Raw genomic sequence first — 21,866 nt, 5'->3', positions numbered from 1 at the left:
ATTTCATCCAAGTCCCTCCGTGTGTTAATGCCTAATGGCTAAAGCTGGTATCTGTGCTAATCCACTCCTCTGTATTATAGGTGTGTTAATGCTAATAGCTAATGGCTAAAGCTGGTATCTGTGCTAATCCACTCCTCTGTATTGTAGGTGTGTTAATGCTAATGGTTAATGGCTTTTAGCTGGTATCTGTGCTTATCCACTCCTCTGTATTATAGGTGTGTTAATGCTAATGGCTAATGGCTAAAGCTGGTATCTGTGCTAATCCACTCCTCTGTATTATAGGTGTGTTAATGCTAATAGCTAATGGCTAAAGCTGGTATCTGTGCTTATCCACTCCTCTGTATTATAGGTCTGTTAATGCTAATGGCTAAAGCTGGTATCTGTGCTAATCCACTCCTCTGTATTATAGGTGTGTTAATGCTAATGGCTAATGGCTATTGGCTAAAGCTGGTATCTGTGCTAATCCACTCCCCTGTATTATAGGTGTGTTAATGCTAATGGTTAATGGCTAAAGCTGGTATCTGTGCTAATCCACTCCTCTGTATTATAGGTGTGTTAATGCTAATGGCTAATGGCTAAAGCTGGTATCTGTGCTAATCCACTCCTCTCTATTATAGGTGTGTTAATGCTAATGGTTAATGGCTTTTAGCTGGTATCTGTGCTAATCCACTCCTCTCTATTATAGGTCTGTTAATGCTAATAGCTAATGCTAATATCTGTTCTAACCAATTACTCTGTATTCCAGGTGTGTTCTGCTCTCCTGAGGGGCTCCGTCCAGAACCTCTCTGTCCTCAACATGTCCAAGAGTGTATTTGCACATAGGTGAGACCCACGACATCCCATAATATAACAACCAGCAGTAGAGTACCACAGACCCTCTGCCTCAGCCATGGGGTCATCTCATCTTATCATAATACATCTCTTTTAGTCCTAGCATTATCTCATGTAGCTCATTCATTTGATCTCCACACATGGCCCAGTTGGTCACAAAGTGTTAGTTCTTGTATGGCTGCCACCAAAGACCCCATGTTGTGGCTTTGCAGCTGTATTCAGATAGTAATGTATTTAAATATGAATATATTAATATTTAGCTAGTCTGTGGGTGGTTGTCATTTATCAATGTGTCCGAACTCAGGAGGATTGATAGCTGTTAATTAGAGAAGCTGTCTGATGAGAACATTTCTCAACTAGCCTACCTGGTTAAATAAAGGTCAAATTTAAAAAAAAATGTTTTATATGATTTAATTTTCTGTTTTAATATCAATTCAATTCCCAGAGAGGCAATTACTGTAGAAACAACAACAATAACATGACAGCATACCACAACCATACCGCAACCAAACCACAACCATACCGCAATCATTCCACACCCATACCACAACCATACCGCATCCATACCACACCCATACCACACCCATACCACAACCATACCGCACCCATACCACAACCATACCACACCCATACCGCACCCATACTGCACCCATACCACACCCATACCATAATGAGACACCACACCCAACCATTCACATCATCATCAGATCATCACAGAGCACATGGATAACACTACTGAGAGGTCTATCTAAAGTTCAAACATACAGTACCAGTCAAACGTTTGGACACAGCTACTCATTCAAGGGTTTTTCTTTATTTTTTTAAAACTATTTTATACATTGTAGAATAATAGTGAAGAATTCAAAACTATGAAATAACACATATGGAATCATGTAGTAACCAAAAAAGTGTTCAACAAATCAAAATATATTTGAGATTTTAGATTCTTCAAAGTAGCCACCCTTTGCCTTGATGACAGCTTTGCACACTCTTGGTATTTTCTCAACCAGCTTCATGAGGTAGTCACCTGGAATATATTTACATTGTGCCTTGTTAAAATGTATTTCCTTCTTAATGCGTTTGAGCCAATCAGTTGTGATGTGACAAGGTAGGGATGGTATGCAGAATATAGTATAGACTTATTATTTTACCATATAGGGCTATGGCAAGAACAGCTCAAATAAGCAAAGAGAAACAATAGTCCATCATTATTAGATTAGATTGCAGCCCAAATAAATACTTCAGAGTTCAAGTAGCAGATGCATCTCAACATCAACTGTTCAGAGGAGCCCGTGTGAATCAGGCCTTCATGGTGGAACTGCTGTAAAGAAACCACTACTAAAGGACACCAATAAGAAGAAGAGACTTGCTTGGGTCGAGAAACACGAGCAATAGAGATTAGACCGGTGGAAATCTGTCCTTTGGTATGATGATTCCAAATTTGAGATTTTTGGTTCCAACCGCCATGTCTTTGTGAGATGCAGAGTAGGTGAACGGATGATCTCCGCATGTGTGGTTCCCACCGTGAAGCATGGAGGAGGTGGTGTGATGGTTTATCACATAAATATACCGTATTTCACATTTGAAAGTGAATTGCATTAGAAACAAAACTAGCTTTAAATGTTCCCCAATGCAGCACACTCTTGTAAGAATAACAACCACGATTGACCCTGGATAATTAGATTAATATAAACAATTGATTCTTAAAAGTGGTAAAGCAATAGAATGGGAAAAGTTTTACCAGACTAGATACATATCAATCAAACATTTATTTTTTAAATAGACACTTACAAACAAATACAAGAACATGTTTCAGTGTAATACAATATGCAAAAATATATAGATTTATTCAATGTCAATGCCGAAAAGGCTTTCGACCATCTTGAATTGGCTATTCGCTTCAAAACTTTGGAAGCTTTCAACTTTCCAGATGAAATAATGCATTTTTATAAAAATGATGAAATTGCTTTAGAATGGGGCACAAGACAAGGATGTCCTCTCTCCCCCCTCCTGTTTGCACTGGCAATTGAACCGCTTGCAGAAAGAATTAGACAGGACCCAAACGTAGCAGGTATCATCAGTATTGGTAAATATTAGTATAAACTAAACTTATTTGCAGACAATCTCCTGATATACCTGATCAATATTGAAAACTCAATGCCCCCCCTCCCCTGCTAAAAATATTTTCAGAATACTCTAAAATCTTAGGATATAAAATGTACGTGGAAAAAAACTGCAATCTTTAAAAAAAAATATCAAACACTTAGGATGCTTAATAAGTGACAACAAACAACACATTTATAAAGATAACTTTATCCCTTTACAAAACAATATGAAAGCAGACCTAATTAAATGGAACAATATTCCCATAAATCTAACAGGAAGAATAAACCTCTTCAGAATGGCAAAGTTTTTATACTTATTCTGGGTAATGCCAATTAGCCCACCGAAGACATTCTTTTAAAAAGTATACAAATAAAACTCATAGACTTAAAAGGAACATTTTTCATCTTCCTAAATCTGAGGTTTTAACATTCCAGACTTGGAATTGTATCAACTCTCCACCCAGGGCTTTCACTTGGGACATATAGTTAAATGTATAACAATATAACAAACTGGACATTCCCGTGGGTTCCTTCTGTTTCCAGCATAATTCCAGACAGGCTTTATAAAAGCTGTGGCTACAGGACAGAATGACAGGATCTCTGAAGATGCCACAGCAGACAGGACTTTGAGAAATCCTCCTCAGGAAGAGAACGTTTGGAGGCCATTTTCTCACACAGTGCCGCTCCCTGTTCTGTAACAGCTTCTGAAGAATACGTTCAGTTTCTCTCGACAATTTCCTCTTTTCAAGAGAAAGTAATCCACTGAAATACAGTCCTACGTCCACAATATCCACCCAACAGTGAAGCTACACACGGAGATGACAGTTCTGATGATGATACGTCCTTCTAATCTCTCTCTCTCTCTCTTACCATGTAAATTCAAATGTTGTGGATCCAACAGTGAAGCTACACACGGAGATGACAGTTCTGATGATGATACGTCCTTCTAATCTCTCTCTCTCTCTCTTACCATGTAAATTCAAATGTTGTGGATCCAACAGTGAAGCTACACACGGAGATGACAGTTCTGATGATGATACGTCCTTCTAATCTCTCTCTCTCTCTCTTACCATGTAAATTCAAATGTTGTGGATCCAACAGTGAAGCTACACACGGAGATGACAGTTCTGATGATGATACGTCCTTCTAATCTCTCTCTCTCTCTTACCATGTAAATTCAAATGTTGTGGATCCAACAGTGAAGCTACACACGGAGATGACAGTTCTGATGATGATACGTCCTTCTAATCTCTCTCTCTCTCTCTTACCATGTAAATTCAAATGTTGTGGATCCAACAGTGAAGCTACACACGGAGATGACAGTTCTGATGATGATACGTCCTTCTAATCTCTCTCTCTCTCTTACCATGTAAATTCAAATGTTGTGGATCCAACAGTGAAGCTACACACGGAGATGACAGTTCTGATGATGATACGTCCTTCTAATCTCTCTCTCTCTCTTACCATGTAAATTCAAATGTTGTGGATCCAACAGTGAAGCTACACACGGAGATGACAGTTCTGATGATGATATGTCCTTCTAATCTCTCTCTCTCTCTTACCATGTAAATTCAAATGTTGTGGATCCAACAGTGAAGCTACACACGGAGATGACAGTTCTGATGATGATACGTCCTTCTAATCTCTCTCTCTCTCTTACCATGTAAATTCAAATGTTGTGGATCCAACAGTGAAGCTACACACGGAGATGACAGTTCTGATGATGATACGTCCTTCTAATCTCTCTCTCTCTCTTACCATGTAAATTCAAAATGTTGTGGATCCAACAGTGAAGCTACACACGGAGATGACAGTTCTGATGATGATACGTCCTTCTAATCTCTCTCTCTCTCTCTTACCATGTAAATTCAAATGTTGTGGATCCAACAGTGAAGCTACACACGGAGATGACAGTTCTGATGATGATACGTCCTTCTAATCTCTCTCTCTCTCTCTTACCATGTAAATTCAAAATGTTGTGGATCCAACAGTGAAGCTACACACGGAGATGACAGTTCTGATGATGATATGTCCTTCTAATCTCTCTCTCTCTCTCTTACCATGTAAATTCAAAATGTTGTGGATCCAACAGTGAAGCTACACACGGAGATGACAGTTCTGATGATGATATGTCCTTCTAATCTCTCTCTCTCTCTCTTACCATGTAAATTCAAAATGTTGTGGATCCAACAGTGAAGCTACACACGGAGATGACAGTTCTGATGATGATATGTCCTCCTAATCTTTCTCTCTCTCTCTTACCATGTAAATTCAAAATGTTGTGGATCCAACAGTGAAGCTACACACGGAGATGACAGTTCTGATGATGATATGTCCTTCTAATCTCTCTCTCTCTCTTACCATGTAAATTCAAATGTTGTGGATCCAACAGTGAAGCTACACACGGAGATGACAGTTCTGATGATGATACGTCCTTCTAATCTCTCTCTCTCTCTTACCATGTAAATTCAAAATGTTGTGGATCCAACAGTGAAGCTACACACGGAGATGACAGTTCTGATGATGATATGTCCTTCTAATCTCTCTCTCTCTCTCTTACCATGTAAATTCAAATGTTGTGGATCCAACAGTGAAGCTACACACGGAGATGACAGTTCTGATGATGATACGTCCTTCTAATCTCTCTCTCTCTCTTACCATGTAAATTCAAAATGTTGTGGATCCAACAGTGAAGCTACACACGGAGATGACAGTTCGGATGATGATACGTCCTTCTAATCTCTCTCTCTCTCTTACCATGTAAATTCAAATGTTGTGGATCCAACAGTGAAGCTACACACGGAGATGACAGTTCTGATGATGATATGTCCTTCTAATCTCTCTCTCTCTCTTACCATGTAAATTCAAAATGTTGTGGATCCAACAGTGAAGCTACACACGGAGATGACAGTTCTGATGATGATACGTCCTTCTAATCTCTCTCTCTCTCTTACCATGTAAATTCAAATGTTGTGGATCCAACAGTGAAGCTACACACGGAGATGACAGTTCTGATGATGATACGTCCTCCTAATCTTTCTCTCTCTCTTACCATGTAAATTCAAAATGTTGTGGATCCAACAGTGAAGCTACACACGGAGATGACAGTTCTGATGATGATACGTCCTTCTAATCTCTCTCTCTCTCTTACCATGTAAATTCAAATGTTGTGGATCCAACAGTGAAGCTACACACGGAGATGACAGTTCTGATGATGATATGTCCTTCTAATCTCTCTCTCTCTCTTACCATGTAAATTCAAATGTTGTGGATCCAACAGTGAAGCTACACACGGAGATGACAGTTCTGATGATGATACGTCCTTCTAATCTCTCTCTCTCTCTTACCATGTAAATTCAAATGTTGTGGATCCAACAGTGAAGCTACACACGGAGATGACAGTTCTGATGATGATACGTCCTTCTAATCTCTCTCTCTCTCTTACCATGTAAATTCAAATGTTGTGGATCCAACAGTGAAGCTACACACGGAGATGACAGTTCTGATGATGATATGTCCTTCTAATCTCTCTCTCTCTCTTACCATGTAAATTCAAATGTTGTGGATCCAACAGTGAAGCTACACACGGAGATGACAGTTCTGATGATGATATGTCCTTCTAATCTCTCTCTCTCTCTTACCATGTAAATTCAAATGTTGTGGATCCAACAGTGAAGCTACACACGGAGATGACAGTTCTGATGATGATACGTCCTTCTAATCTCTCTCTCTCTCTTACCATGTAAATTCAAATGTTGTGGATCCAACAGTGAAGCTACACACGGAGATGACAGTTCTGATGATGATACGTCCTTCTAATCTCTCTCTCTCTCTTACCATGTAAATTCAAAATGTTGTGGATCCAACAGTGAAGCTACACACGGAGATGACAGTTCTGATGATGATATGTCCTTCTAATCTCTCTCTCTCTCTTACCATGTAAATTCAAATGTTGTGGATCCAACAGTGAAGCTACACACGGAGATGACAGTTCTGATGATGATATGTCCTTCTAATCTCTCTCTCTCTCTTACCATGTAAATTCAAATGTTGTGGATCCAACAGTGCTGAACACCAGAGAGATGAATGTTACAGTACTGAGCTTTACCCTCTGACCTGCACTTTACCTTCTGACCTGCACTTTACCCTCTGACCTGCACTTTACCCTCTGACCTGCACTTTACCCTCTGACCTGCACTTTACCCTCATCATGTGAGTCAAAGGCACGGTTTACAGGTAACCAGGAGTGGTTACAACCCTGATCAGCCAATCAGAGGTGTCCCTAACTGTTATCAAGGAACCTTACGTCATCCAATAAGGATTGGTTCAACTTCCTGATTTGTGTAGCAGGAAGAGAACGATCTGAATACAGGCGTTATGGGGTAACAGTTTTTAATGCCTTAGCAAAACAGCTATCCATCCCTCTCCTCCCTCTATCCCATGCCAGCAACATACCACCCTGCATACCACTGCTGGCTTGCTGCTGGCTTGCTTCTGAAGCTAAGCAGGGTTGGTCCTGGTCAGTCCCTGGATGGGAGACCAGATGCTGCTAGAAGTGGTGTTGGAGGGTCAGTAGGAGGCACTCTTTCCTCTGGTCTAAAAAAATAAATATATATATCCCATCACCCCAGGGCAGTGATTGGGGACATTGCCCTGTGTAGGGTGCTGTCTTTCGGATGGGATGTTAAACAGGTGTCCTGACTCTCTGTGGTCACTAAAGATCCCATGGCACTTATTGTAAGAGTAGGGGTGTTAACCCCGGTGTCCTGGCTAAATTCCATCATGGACACCTAATAATCCCCAGTTTACAATTGGCTCATTCATCTCCTCTCCTCTGTAACTATTCCCCAGGTTGTTGCTGTAAATGTGTTCTCAGTCAAATTAACTGGTTAAAATAAGAGTTTAAAAATATATAAATAAATTATTCCTCCCTCCATCTCCTTCTCCCTCTTCTGTCACTCACCCAGCCCTAGGGCGTTTACACACACACAAATAAACAAGACACACCAACAATCTGCCATTCCTGTTTCTCCTTCCCCTACAGTTTTCACCTCTCTCTCTGTCTCACACACATCAACAATCTGCCAATCCTGTTTCTGCCTCCGCTACAGTTTTCACCTCTCTCTCTGTCTCACACACACACATCAACAATCTGCCAATCCTGTTTCTGCCTCCGCTACAGTTTTCACCTCTCTCTCTCTCTCTCTCTCTCTCTGTCTCACACACATCAACAATCTGCCAATCCTGTTTCTGCCTCCGCTACAGTTTTCACCTCTCTCTCTCTCTCTCTCTCTCTCTCTCTCTCTCTGTCTCACACACATCAACAATCTGCCAATCCTGTTTCTGCCTCCGCTACAGTTTTCACCTCTCTCTCTCTTTCTCTCTCTCTCTTTCTCTGTCTCACACACACACATCAACAATCTGCCAATCCTGTTTCTCCCTCCCCTGCAGTTTTCACCTCTCTCTCTCTCTCTCTCTCTCTCTCTCTCTCTCTCTCTCTCTCTCTCTCTCTCTCTCTCTCTCTCTCTCTCTCTCTCTCTCTCTGTCTCTCTGTCTCTCTCTCTCTGTCTCTGTCTCTGTCTCTCTCTCTCTGTCTCTCTCTCTCTCTCTCTGTCTCTCTCTCTATCTGTCTCTCTCTCTCTCTCTCTCTCTCTCTCTCTCTCTCTCTCTCTCTCTCTCTCTCTCTCTCTCTCTCTCTCTCTCTCTCTCTCTCTCTCTCTCTCTCTCTCTCTCTCTCTCTCTCTCTCTCTCTCTCTCTCTCTCTCTCTCTCTCTCTCTCTCTCTCTCTCTCTCTCTCTCTCTCTCTCTCTCTCTCTCTCTCTCTCTCTCTCTCTCTCTCTCTCTCTCTCTCTCTCTCTCTCTCCCCCCCACACACACATCAACAATCTGCCAATCCTGTTTCTGCCTCCGCTGCAGTTTTCACCTCTCTCTGTCTCTCATACATTCACAAGCTGATCCTGGGACAGAGCTCTTTTCACACCCTTGGAACTCAACACTGAGATTTCTATCCACTTCACAGCCCCCTAAACTGAAAGGCCCACCATATATATATATATATGGTATATATACTTCCAAAGTTGGTGTCCCTAACTGTTGTCAAGGAACCTTAAGTACTTATATACTTCCAAAGTTAAGGAAACAGTCAACTTTCGTTAGAATAGTCCTGTGAGCAATTTTCAATCTCCAAATTACAGGAGTAGAAGAGTCAATTATTTGGGCTACATGATGATGGCCATCCGTCAGCTGACATTTGACCCCTGATGCATCACTCTTTAGGGGGTCACTGAGGTCAGGCAGCACAGTAAAACTCTGACTCTGCTCTGCTGAATGTAATGTCAGCCTGGACTGCCCTTGTTGATGTTAGTGTATTGATATCAGTGTCAGGTTCAATGGGTAGGAAGGCTTCTCTCTAGATTGGGGGAAATAGAGGCATGGTAACCAGAAAAGGATTACTGTGAAACTACATCCTGTCCTCACTGAACTGAGCAGACCATATGACTACTGTGAAACTACATCCTGTCCTCACTGAACTCAGCAGACCATATGACTACTGTGAAACTACATCCTGTCCTCACTGAACTGAACAGAACATATCGGACATCACTAATGATGTACAGTGCATGTTAGATCCATTATTCAGTGTTCTATTCTCAGTGTTCTGTTCTCAGTGTTCTATTCTCAGTGTTCTATTCTCAGTGTTCTATTCTCAGTGTTCTATTCTCAGTGTTCTGTTCTCAGTGTTCTATTCTCAGTGTTCTATTCTCAGTGTTCTATTCTCAGTGTTCTAACTCTTATTTGTCAAACACCTGGAGATTGATTTGTAGACAGAGTACCCTCTTTGCAGATCAGTCAGATTACCTACATTAGTAGTGGGTAATGGTTCAAGGATAGAGATGTTTGTTTGTTTAAATCTGTATTACCCATCAGTCTCTCCTCACATCATTACCCCATCACAGTCTCTCACATCATTACCCCATCACAGTGTCTCTCTTCACATCATTACCCCATCATAGTGTCTCTCTTCACATCATTACCCCATCAGTGTCTCTCCTCACATCATTACCCCATCACAGTGTCTCTCTTCACATCATTACCCCATCACAGTGTCTCTCCTCACATCATTACCCCATCACAGTGTCTCTCTTCACATCATTACCCCATCAGTGTCTCTCTTCACATCATTACCCCATCAGTGTCTCTCCTCACATCATTACCCCATCACAGTGTCTCTCTTCACATCATTACCCCATCACAGTGTCTCTCCTCACATCATTACCGCATCACAGTGTCTCTCCTCACATCATTACCGCATCACAGTGTCTCTCTTCACATCATTACCCCATCACAGTGTCTCTCTTCACATCATTACCCCATCACAGTGTCTCTCTTCACATCATTACCCCATCAGTGTCTCTCCTCACATCATTACCCCATCACAGTGTCTCTCTTCACATCATTACCCCATCACAGTGTCTCTCCTCACATCATTACCCCATCACAGTGTCTCTCCTCACATCATTACCCCATCACAGTGTCTCTCTTCACATCATTACCCCATCACAGTGTCTCTCCTCACATCATTACCCCATCACAGTGTCTCTCCTCACATCATTACCCCATCACAGTGTCTCTCTTCACATCATTACCCCATCAGTGTCTCTCCTCACATCATTACCCCATCACAGTGTCTCTCTTCACATCATTACCCCATCAGTGTCTCTCCTCACATCATTACCCCATCACAGTGTCTCTCTTCACATCATTACCCCATCACAGTGTCTCTCTTCACATCATTACCCCATCACAGTGTCTCTCACATCATTACCCCATCACAGTGTCTCTCCTCACATCATTACCCCATCACAGTGTCTCTCTTCACATCATTACCCCGTCACAGTGTCTCTCTGGGGACAGAGCTAGCCTATCACAGTCTCTCTGGGGACAGAGCTAGCCTATCACAGTCTCTCTGGGGACAGAGCTAGCCTATCACAGTCTCTCTGGGGACAGAGCTAGCCTATCACAGTCTCTCTGGGGACAGAGCTAGCCTATCACAGTCTCTCTGGGGACAGAGCTAGCCTATCACAGTCTCTCTGGGGACAGAGCTAGCCTATCACAGTCTCTCTAGGGACAGAGATAGCCTATAAGGGAAGGTGTGGGAGTGGAGGACAAGCTGCTGTGTTTTATAAAAAGGATTCTACTGGCTTTCTATACACCATAATAATGAAGACTGTAGCCATATCAGGGCTACTGGGTTTATATACACCATAATAATGAAGACTGTAGCCATATCAGGGCTACTGGGTTTATATACACCATAATAATGAAGACTGTAACCATATCAGGGCTACTGGGTTTATATACAACATAATAATGTAGCCATATCAGGGCTACTGGGTTTATATACACCATAATAATGTAGCCATATCAGGGCTACTGGGTTTATATACACCATAATAATGTAGCCATATCAGGGCTACTGGGTTTATATACACCATAATAATGTAGCCATATCAGGGCTACTGGGTTTCTATACACCATAATAATGTAGCCATATCAGGGCTACTGGGTTTCTATACACCATAATAATGTAGCCATATCAGGGCTACTGGGTTTATATACACCATAATAATGTAGCCATATCAGGGCTACTGGGTTTATATACACCATAATAATGTAACCATATCAGGGCTACTGGGTTTATATACACCATAATAATGTAGCCATATCAGGGCTACTGGGTTTCTATACACCATAATAATGTAGCCATATCAGGGCTACTGGGTTTATATACACCATAATAATGTAGCCATATCAGGGCTACTGGGTTTATATACACCATAATAATGTAGCCATATCAGGGCTACTGGGTTTCTATACACCATAATAATGTAGCCATATCAGGGCTACTGGGTTTATATACACCATAATAATGTAGCCATATCAGGGCTACTGGGTTTATATACACCATAATAATGTAGCCATATCAGGGCTACTGGGTTTATATACACCATAATAATGTAGCCATATCAGGGCTACTGGGTTTATATACACCATAATAATGTAGCCATATCAGGGCTACTGGGTTTATATACACCATAATAATGTAGCCATATCAGGGCTACTGGGTTTATATACACCATAATAATGTAGCCATATCAGGGCTACTGGGTTTATATACACCATAATAATGTAGCCATATCAGGGCTACTGGGTTTATATACACCATAATAATGTAGCCATATCAGGGCTACTGGGTTTCTATACACCATAATAATGAAGACTGTAACCATATCAGGGCTACTGGGTTTATATACACCATAATAATGTATCCATATCAGGGCTACTGGGTTTCTATACACCATAACAATGAAGACTGTAACCATATCAGGGCTACTGGGTTTATATACACCATAATAATGTATCCATATCAGGGCTACTGGGTTTCTATACACCATAATAATGAAGACTGTAACCATATCAGGGCTACTGGGTTTATATACACCATAATAATGTATCCATATCAGGGCTACTGGGTTTATATACACCATAATAATGTATCCATATCAGGGCTACTGGGTTTATATACACCATAATAATGAAGACTGTAACCATATCAGGGCTACTGGGTTTATATACACCATAATAATGTATCCATATCAGGGCTACTGGGTTTATATACACCATAATAATGTAACCATATCAGGGCTACTGGGTTTATATACACCATAATAATGAAGACTGTAACCATATCAGGGCTACTGGGTTTATATACACCATAATAATGTAGCCATATCAGGGCTACTGGGTTTATATACAACATAATAATGTATCCATATCAGGGCTACTGGGTTTATATACACCATAATAATGTAGCCATATCAGGGCTACTGGGTTTATATACACCATAATAATGTATCCATATCAGGGCTACTGGGTTTATATACACCATAATAATGTATCCATATCAGGGCTACTGGGTTTATATACACCATAATAATGTAGCCATATCAGGGCTACTGGGTTTATATACACCATAATAATGTAGCCATATCAGGGCTACTGGGTTTATATACAACATAATAATGTAGCCATATCAGGGCTACTGGGTTTATATACACCATAATAATGTAGCCATATCAGGGCTACTGGGTTTCTCGCCTAATATCTCCTAGCTGTGACAGTATTCCCTGTATACTACACTATTGGCCTCGTTCAACACATCCTGATTGGTCACATTCTGTTTCACTGCAAGTGAAAGGAAACGGGAGAGCAGCGTTCAACTGTGGTTCACAAGGCTACTATACTATGGCCTCTCAGGTATCGTCTCTTGCCTGGGCTTACTATCCTCTCTTCTGTTTGTCTCCAGGAAAGGCAAAGATGTGCCTCCATCCTTCAAGCACTTCTTCAGCAGCGCCGTGGCCCTCAGCTGCATCAACCTTTCAGGAACCAAACTTCCTCCAGAGGCCTTGAAGTGAGCAGACTAACCATGCTCCCTCTGTCTCTGTCTGTCTTTGTCTCATCTCTCTGTCTTTCTCTCCTCTGTCTCTGTCTTTCTCTCATCTCTCTGTCATTCTCTCCTCTGTCTCTGTCTTTCTCTCCTCTCTCTGTCTTTCTCTCCTCTGTCTCTGTCTTTCGCTCCTCTCTCTGTCTTTCTCTCCTCTTTCTCTGTCTTTCTCTCCTCTGTCTCTGTCTCTGTCTCTCTCCTCTGTCTCTGTCTTTCTCTCCTCTCTCTGTCTTTCTCTCCTCTGTCTCTATCTTTCTCTCCTCTCTCTCGGTCTTTCTCTCCTCTCTCTCGGTCTTTCTCTCCTCTCTCTGTCTTTCTCTCCTCTCTCTGTCTTTCTCTCCTCTGTCTCTGTCTTTCTCTCCTCTCTCTGTCTTTCTCTCCTCTCTCTGTCTTTCTCTCCTCTGTCTCTGTCTTTCTCTGTCTCCGTCTTTCTCCCCCCCTCTGTCTCTGTCTTTCTCTCCTCTCTCTGTCTTTCTCTCCTCTCTCTGTCTTTCTCTCCTCTCTCTGTCTTTCTCTCCTCTCCTCTGTCTCTGTCTTTCTCTCATCTGTCTTTCTCTCCTCTCTCTGTCTTTCTCTCCTCTGTCTCTGTCTCGTCTTTCTCTCCTCCATCTGTCTTTCGCTCCTCTCTCTGTCTTTCTCTCCTCTCTCTGTCTTTCGCTCCTCTCTCTCTTTCTCTCCTCTGTCTCTGTCTTTCGCTCCTCTGTCTTTCTCTCCTCTTTCTGTCTTTCTCTCCTCTTTCTGTCTTTCTCTCCTCTGTCTCTGTCTCTCTCCTCTGTCTCTGTCTTTCTCTCCTCTCTCTGTCTTTCTCTCCTCTGTCTCTGTCTTTCTCTCCTCTCTCTCTGTCTTTCTCTCCTCTCTCTCGGTCTTTCTCTCCTCTCTCTGTCTTTCTCTCCTCTCTCTGTCTTTCTCTCCTCTGTCTCTGTCTTTCTCTCCTCTCTCTGTCTTTCTCTCCTCTCTCTCGGTCTTTCTCTCCTCTCTCTGTCTTTCTCTCCTCTCTCTGTCTTTCTCTCCTCTGTCTCTGTCTTTCTCTGTCTCCGTATTTCTCCCCCCCTCTGTCTCTGTCTTTCTCTCCTCTCTCTGTCTTTCTCTCCTCTCTCTGTCTTTCTCTCCTCTCTCTGTCTTTCTCTCCTCTCCTCTGTCTCTGTCTTTCTCTCATCTGTCTTTCTCTCCTCTCTCTGTCTTTCTCTCCTCTGTCTCTGTCTCGTCTTTCTCTCCTCCATCTGTCTTTCGCTCCTCTCTCTGTCTTTCTCTCCTCTCTCTGTCTTTCGCTCCTCTCTCTCTTTCTCTCCTCTGTCTCTGTCTTTCGCTCCTCTGTCTTTCTCTCCTCTTTCTGTCTTTCTCTCCTCTTTCTGTCTTTCTCTCCTCTGTCTCTGTCTCTCTCCTCTGTCTCTGTCTTTCTCTCCTCTGTCTCTGTCTTTCTCTCCTCTGTCTCTGTCTTTCTCTCCTCTCTCTCTGTCTTTCTCTCCTCTCTCTCGGTCTTTCTCTCCTCTCTCTGTCTTTCTCTCCTCTCTCTGTCTTTCTCTCCTCTGTCTCTGTCTTTCTCTCCTCTCTCTGTCTTTCTCTCCTCTGTCTCTGTCTTTCTCTGTCTCCGTCTTTCTCCCCCCCTCTGTCTCTGTCTTTCTCTCCTCTCTCTGTCTTTCTCTCCTCTCTCTGTCTTTCTCTCCTCTCTCTGTCTTTCTCTCCTCTCCTCTGTCTCTGTCTTTCTCTCATCTGTCTTTCTCTCCTCTCTCTGTCTTTCTCTCCTCTGTCTCTGTCTCTGTCTTTCTCTCCTCCATCTGTCTTTCGCTCCTCTCTCTGTCTTTCTCTCCTCTGTCTCTGTCTTTCGCTCCTCTCTCTCTTTCTCTCCTCTGTCTCTGTCTTTCGCTCCTCTGTCTTTCTCTCCTCTTTCTGTCTTTCTCTCCTCTTTCTGTCTTTCTCTCCTCTGTCTCTGTCTTTCTCACCTCTCTCTCTGTCTTTCGCTCCTCTCTCTGTCTTTCTCTCATCTCTCTCTCTTTCTCTCCTCTGTCTCTGTCTCTGTCTTTCTCTCCTCTCTCTGTCTTTCTCTCCTCTATCTCTGTCTTTCTCACCTCTGTCTGTCTTTCTCTCCTCTGTCTCTGTCTTTCTCTGTCTCCGTCTTTCTCCCCCCCTCTGTCTCAATCTCTTCTGTCCCTCCTTCTCACTTTCCCTCTCTCTCATCTCCTTCTTTCTCTCTCTGTGTCTCTTCTCTCTCTTACGCTCCCCTCCAATATATATTTTTTTCCTAATAGGAAATAGAGCTACAATAGAGAACACCTTCCTAATATTGAGTTGCACCCCCTTTTGCCCTCAGAACAGCCTCAATTCGTCAGGCATGGACTACAAGGTGTTAAAAGCGTTCCACAGGGATGCTGGCCCATTTTGACTCTAATGCTTCCCACAGTCGTGTCAAGTTGGCTGGATGTCCTTTAGGTGGTGGACCATTCTCGATACACATGGGAAACTGTTGAGCGTGAAAAACCCAGCAGCGTTGCAGTTCTTGACGTGTCTGGCACCTATGACCACTCCCTGTTCAAAGGCACTTTAAGCCTTTGTCCTGCCCATTCACCCTCTGAATACATAAAATATGTCACCCCCCTCCCCCCCCCCCCCCCCCCGGCGCTTGAGGGCGCCAGGCTGCCCTGCATCACGCACTCCTATCATCCATTACGCACACCTGCCTTCCCTCGTCACGCGCATCAGCAATATTGGACTCACCTGGTCTCACTCGTCACCTGTTATATTACCTCCCCTATATTTATTAGTTCCCCAGCTGTGTTCCCCACTTCTGCTTTGATTGTCTTTTGTTTGTGTTTCCTGTTTGCTGACGCTGTTCCTGTTCCTGTCTCGTTCCATGTCCGTTATTTATGAAATGTTTTAGTCCCCCTACCTGCTTCGTCTCTCCAGCGTCATCCCATGTGACAAACAATCCATGTCTCAATTATCTCAACTCTTATAAAACCTTCTCTGACCTGTCTCATCCCCTTCGTTTACTCTGACTGAAGTGGATTTAACAAGTGACTTTCACCTGGATTCACCTGGTCAGTCTATGTCAGGGAAAGAGCAGGTGTTCCTAATGTTTTGTACACTCGGTGTATATTTCACTCTCTCAGCATCCCATAAACTAGACTGGATTCTCAATCCCATAAACTAGACTGGACTCGTCATCCCATAAACTAGACTGGATTCGTCATCCCATAAACTAGACTGGATTCTTCATCCCATAAACTAGACTGGATTCATCATCCCATAAACTAGACTGGATTCTTCATCCCATAAACTAGACTGGATTCGTCATCCCATAAACTAGACTGTATTCTTCATCCCATAAACTAGACTGGATTCTTCATCCCATAAACTAGACTGGATTCTTCATCCCATAAACTAGACTATATTCTTCATCCCATAAACTAGACTGGATTCTTCATCCCATAAACTAGACTGTATTCTTCATCCCATAAACTAGACTGGATTCTTCATCCCATAAACTAGACTGGATTTTTCATCCCATAAACTAGACTGGATTCTTCATCCCATAAACTAGACTGGATTCTTCATCCCATAAACTAGACTGGATTCTTCATCCCATAAACTAGACTGGATTCTTCATCCCATAAACTAGACTATATTCTTCATCCCATAAACTAGACTGGATTCTTCATCTCATAAACTAGACTGGATTCTTCATCTCATAAACTAGACTGGATTATTCATCCCATAAACTAGACTATATTCTTCATCCCATAAACTAGACTGGATTCTTCATCCCATAAACTAGACTGGATTCTTCATCTCATAAACTAGACTGGATTCTTCATCCCATAAACTAGACTGGATTCTTCATCCTGTAAGATAGTATTCTTCATTGTTAGTCTCTATTATAAACCTAACCAATAGTGAGTTTGCCTGAAATGTATTAAACAATATTGTTGTCTTCCTTGCAGAGCTCTTCTGCTCGGTCTGGCCAGTAACCCCAACATCAAGGAAGTGTCGTTAGACCTCAGCTGCTGCGAGGTAAGAACACAGAGAGGCTACAGGAAGTGTCGTTAGACCTCAGCTGCTGTGAGGTAAGAACACAGAGAGGCTACAGGAAGTGTCGTTAGACCTCAGCTGCGGTGAGGTAAGAACACAGAGAGGCTACAGGAAGTGTTGTTAGATCTCAGCTGCTGTGAGGTAAGAACACAGAGAGGCTACAGGAAGTGTCATTAGACCTCAGCTGCTGTGAGGTAAGAACACAGAGAGGCTACAGGAAGTGTTGTTAGATCTCAGCTGCTGTGAGGTAAGAACACAGAGAGGCTACAGGAAGTGTCATTAGACCTCAGCTGCTGTGAGGTAAGAACACAGAGAGGCGACAGGAAGTGTTGTTAGATCTCAGCTGCTGTGAGGTAAGAACACAGAGAGGCTACAGGAAGTGTCATTAGACCTCAGCTGCTGTGAGGTAAGAACACAGAGAGGCTACAGGAAGTGTTGTTAGATCTCAGCTGCCGTGAGGTAAGAACACAGAGAGGCTACAGGAAGTGTCGTTAGACCTCAGCTGCCGTGAGGTAAGAACACAGAGAGGCTACAGGAAGTGTTGTTAGACCTCAGCTGCTGTGAGGTAAGAACAGAGAGAGATAATTACCTCCACCTTCCCACAGATCTGTAAAATTACTCTGTTTTGTCAAATAACGAATAAGATTGTTTTTAGGCCCTTTAGCAAGACATGTAAACACAATGTATTTAGCTTTTCAGTTGTGGAAATAGATATGAAAGACAACTTTATTAGTCAGCGTGAGATAACGACAGAGGAAAAGTGTTTTAGTTGTTTTATCAATGTACCTCTTCACTATAGTCCTATATGTCAATGACCTCTTCACTATAGTACTATACCCAGCACTATACCCAGTACTATACCCACCTCTTCACTATAGTACTAAATGTCAATGACCTCTTCACTATAGTACTATACATCAATGACCTCTTCACTATAGTACTATACATCAATGACCCCTTCACTATAGTACTATATGTCAATGACCTCTTCATGTCCTAATATGTAACATTAAAAACATTAGCAGATCTGCTAAAGCAAGAATCCACCTCTTGTTCTGGTCCGGATATGTGGCATTTATCTGATTGTTCTGGTCCAGATATGTGATGTTTAGCTGAATGTTCTGGTCCAGATATGTGGCATTTAGCTGAATGTTCTGGTCCAGATATGTGATGTTTAGCTGAATGTTCTGGTCCAGATATGTGGCATTTAGCTGAATGTTCTGGTCCAGATATGTGATGTTTATCTGAATGTTCTTCGTCAGTTTAAGAATTCTAAAATGTGCACTAGCTTTGGCCTTCATGGTTTTTGGAGTGAACATCCCAAAGCTCTGTCTGTTGTTATAGCTTCCTCCTCTCCAAATATACCTGATGAGTCTACTATAACTCTATTTAATGGATCACTTGGCGAAGCAAGAGAGAGAGAGGAACAGGAAGGAGATGGAATAGAAATGGCTAATTATGTCACGCACTCACACACACGCATGCACAGAAACACACACACACTCTCTCGCTCTCTCCCCCATGCCCTAATCTACTAAAGATGTCTTTCCACAGATTCATTGAATACCACTGCAGCAGGAACCACAGTTAGCAAAATAATTTCTCATTTTAAACCGCTGCTGAGCTACTAAATTATCTCTTGCCTTTCAGTCTTTGTGGGTGTAATAATGAACCATTGGTTTGAAGCAGTCTCACTGTGTGCTACAGTACTATATGTGTTCTTGACTGATTCCCAAATGGCACCCTATTCCCTATGTAAGTGCACTACTTTTGACCAGAACCCAATAGGTCCTGGTCAAAAGTAGTGCACTACATAGGAAATAGGGTGCCATTTGGGATAAATACTCTTGTCTAATTGTATGTGGATGATCTAGCCAGAGGATTGTTCCCTCTAATAGCTAGCTACTGGTCCCTGTATATCTATGTGTGTTGTTGTTCTCTCTAATAGCTAGCTACTGGCACCTGTATGTCTCTGATGTGTGTTGTTCCCTCTAATAGCTAGCTACTGGTCCCTGTATATATCTGATGTGTGTTGTTGTTGTTCTCTCTAATAGCTAGCTACTGGTCCCTGTATGTCTCTGATGTGTGTTGTTCTCTCTAATAGCTAGCTACTGGTCCCTGTATATCTCTGATGTGTGTTGTTGTTGTTCTCTCTAATAGCTAGCTACTGGTCCCTGTATATCTCTGATGTGTGTTGTTGTTGTTCTCTCTAATAGCTAGCTACTGGTCCCTGTATATCTCTGATGTGTGTTGTTGTTGTTCTCTCTAATAGCTAGCTACTGGTCCCTGTATATCTCTGATGTGTGTTGTTCTCTCTAATAGCTAGCTACTGGTCCCTGTATATCTCTAATGTGTGTTGTTGTTCCCTCTAATAGCTAGCTACTGGCCCCTGTATATCTCTGATGTGTGTTGTTCTCTCCCCCTAATGCTGCTCTAAGCTTGGTCACTGTGTAAGTATTACCCTGACTAACTACTGATAACTACTGTTAACCCCTTGCAATAATTCCAGCTAGGGAACCTGCTGTTCTCTATCTACATCTATTGTTATCCCAGCCCTATCTACATCTGTTGTTATCCCAGCCCTAGGGACGCTGCTGTTCTCTATCTACATCTGTTGTTATCCCAGCCCTAGGGAAGCTACTGTTCTCTATCTACATCTATTGTTATCCCAGCCCTAGGGAAGCTACTGTTCTCTATCTACATCTATTGTTATCCCAGCCCTAGGGAAGCTACTGTTCTCTATCTACATCTATTGTTATCCCAGCCCTAGGGAAGCTACTGTTCTCTATCTACATCTATTGTTATCCCAGCGCTAGGGAAGCTACTGTTCTCTATCTACATCTATTGTTATCCCAGCCCTAGGGAAGCTACTGTTCTCTATCTACATCTATTGTTATCCCAGCCCTAGGGACGCTGCTGTTCTCTATCTACATCTATTGTTATCCCAGCCCTAGGGAAGCTACTGTTCTCTATCTACATCTATTGTTATCCCAGCCCTAGGGACGCTGCTGTTCTCTATCTACATCTATTGTTATCCCAGCCCTAGGGAAGCTACTGTTCTCTATCTACATCTATTGTTATCCCAGCCCTAGGGAAGCTACTGTTCTCTATCTACATCTATTGTTATCCCAGCCCTAGGGACGCTGCTGTTCTCTATCTACATCTATTGTTATCCCAGCCCTAGGGACACAGCTGTTCTGTTTCTCATATCTCATCTTGTCTCTCTATTGACAGCTCAGGTCTGGGGGGTCACAGATCCTGGAGGGATGCATCGCTGAGCTCCCCAACATCTCCAGTCTGGATATCTCTGACAACGGTAAGACAAGACAAGGGAATGCAGTTTAAAAAGCAGGGATGTATATAGGGTTGTGTGGGTGGCTGGGTATATAGGGTTGTGTGGGTGGCTGGGTATATAGGGTTGTGTGGGTGGCTGGGTATATAGGGTTGTGTGGGTGGCTGGGTATATAGGGTTGTGTGGGTGGCTGGGTAAATAGGGTTCTGTGGGTGGCTGGGTATATAGGGTTGTGTGGGTGGCTGGGTATATAGGGTTGTGTGGGTGGCTGGGTATATAGGGTTGTGTGGGTGGCTGGGTATATAGGGTTGTGTGGGTGGCTGGGTATATAGGGTTGTGTGGGTGGCTGGGTATATAGGGTTGTGTGGGTGGCTGGGTATATAGGGTTGTGTGGGTGGCTGGGTATATAGGGTTGTGTGGGTGGCTGGGTATATAGGGTTGTGTGGGTGGCTGGGTATATAGGGTTGTGTGGGTGGCTGGGTATATAGGGTTGTGTGTGTGGCTGGGTATATAGGGTTGTGTGGGTGGCTGGGTATATAGGGTTGTGTGTGTGGCTGGGTATATAGGGTTGTGTGGGTGGCTGGGTATATAGGGTTGTGGGGGTGGCTGGGTATATAGGGTTGTGTGGGTGGCTGGGTATATAGGGTTGTGTGGGTGGCTGGGTATATAGGGTTGTGTGGGTGGCTGGGTATATAGGGTTGTGTGGGTGGCTGGGTATATAGGGTTGTGTGGGTGGCTGGGTATATAGGGTTGTGTGGGTGGCTGGGTATATAGGGTTGTGTGGGTGGCTGGGTATATAGGGTTGTGTGGGTGGCTGGGTAAATAGGGTTGTGTGGGTGGCTGGGTATATAGGGTTGTGTGGGTGGCTGGGTATATAGGGTTGTGTGGGTGGCTGGGTATATAGGGTTGTGTGGGTGGAGGGGTATATAGGGTTGTGTGGGTGGCTGGGTATATAGGGTTGTGTGGGTGGCTGGGTATATAGGGTTGTGTGGGTGGCTGGGTATATAGGGTTGTGTGGGTGGCTGGGTATATAAGGTTGTGTGGGTGGCTGGGTATATAGGGTTGTGTGTGTGGCTGGGTATATAGGGTTGTGTGGGTGGCTGTGTAT

General features: G+C 43.0%; 1 protein-coding gene across 2 annotated transcripts in view; it reads left to right on the top strand.

Annotated features, from left to right (window-relative positions):
- Positions 1-21,866, top strand: part of LOC110506994 (F-actin-uncapping protein LRRC16A) — a 220,702-nt gene that overhangs the window by 126,088 nt on the left and 72,748 nt on the right. For both annotated transcript variants that reach the window (XM_090186089.1, XM_090186092.1), the window contains exons 15-18: positions 746-822; positions 13,303-13,407; positions 17,379-17,448; positions 20,701-20,782. In XM_090186089.1, coding sequence (XP_090042215.1) covers positions 746-822; positions 13,303-13,407; positions 17,379-17,448; positions 20,701-20,782 — 334 coding nt within the window. The remainder of the gene's footprint in view (positions 1-745; positions 823-13,302; positions 13,408-17,378; positions 17,449-20,700; positions 20,783-21,866) is intronic.

This window comes from Oncorhynchus mykiss, chromosome 2 (assembly GCF_057628025.1).
Source record: "Oncorhynchus mykiss isolate SJ-2025 chromosome 2, ASM5762802v1, whole genome shotgun sequence".
Lineage (NCBI taxonomy): Eukaryota > Metazoa > Chordata > Actinopteri > Salmoniformes > Salmonidae > Oncorhynchus > Oncorhynchus mykiss.
Note: the sequence above shows the minus strand (reverse complement) of the source record. Positions and strands in the feature narration are given on the sequence as shown.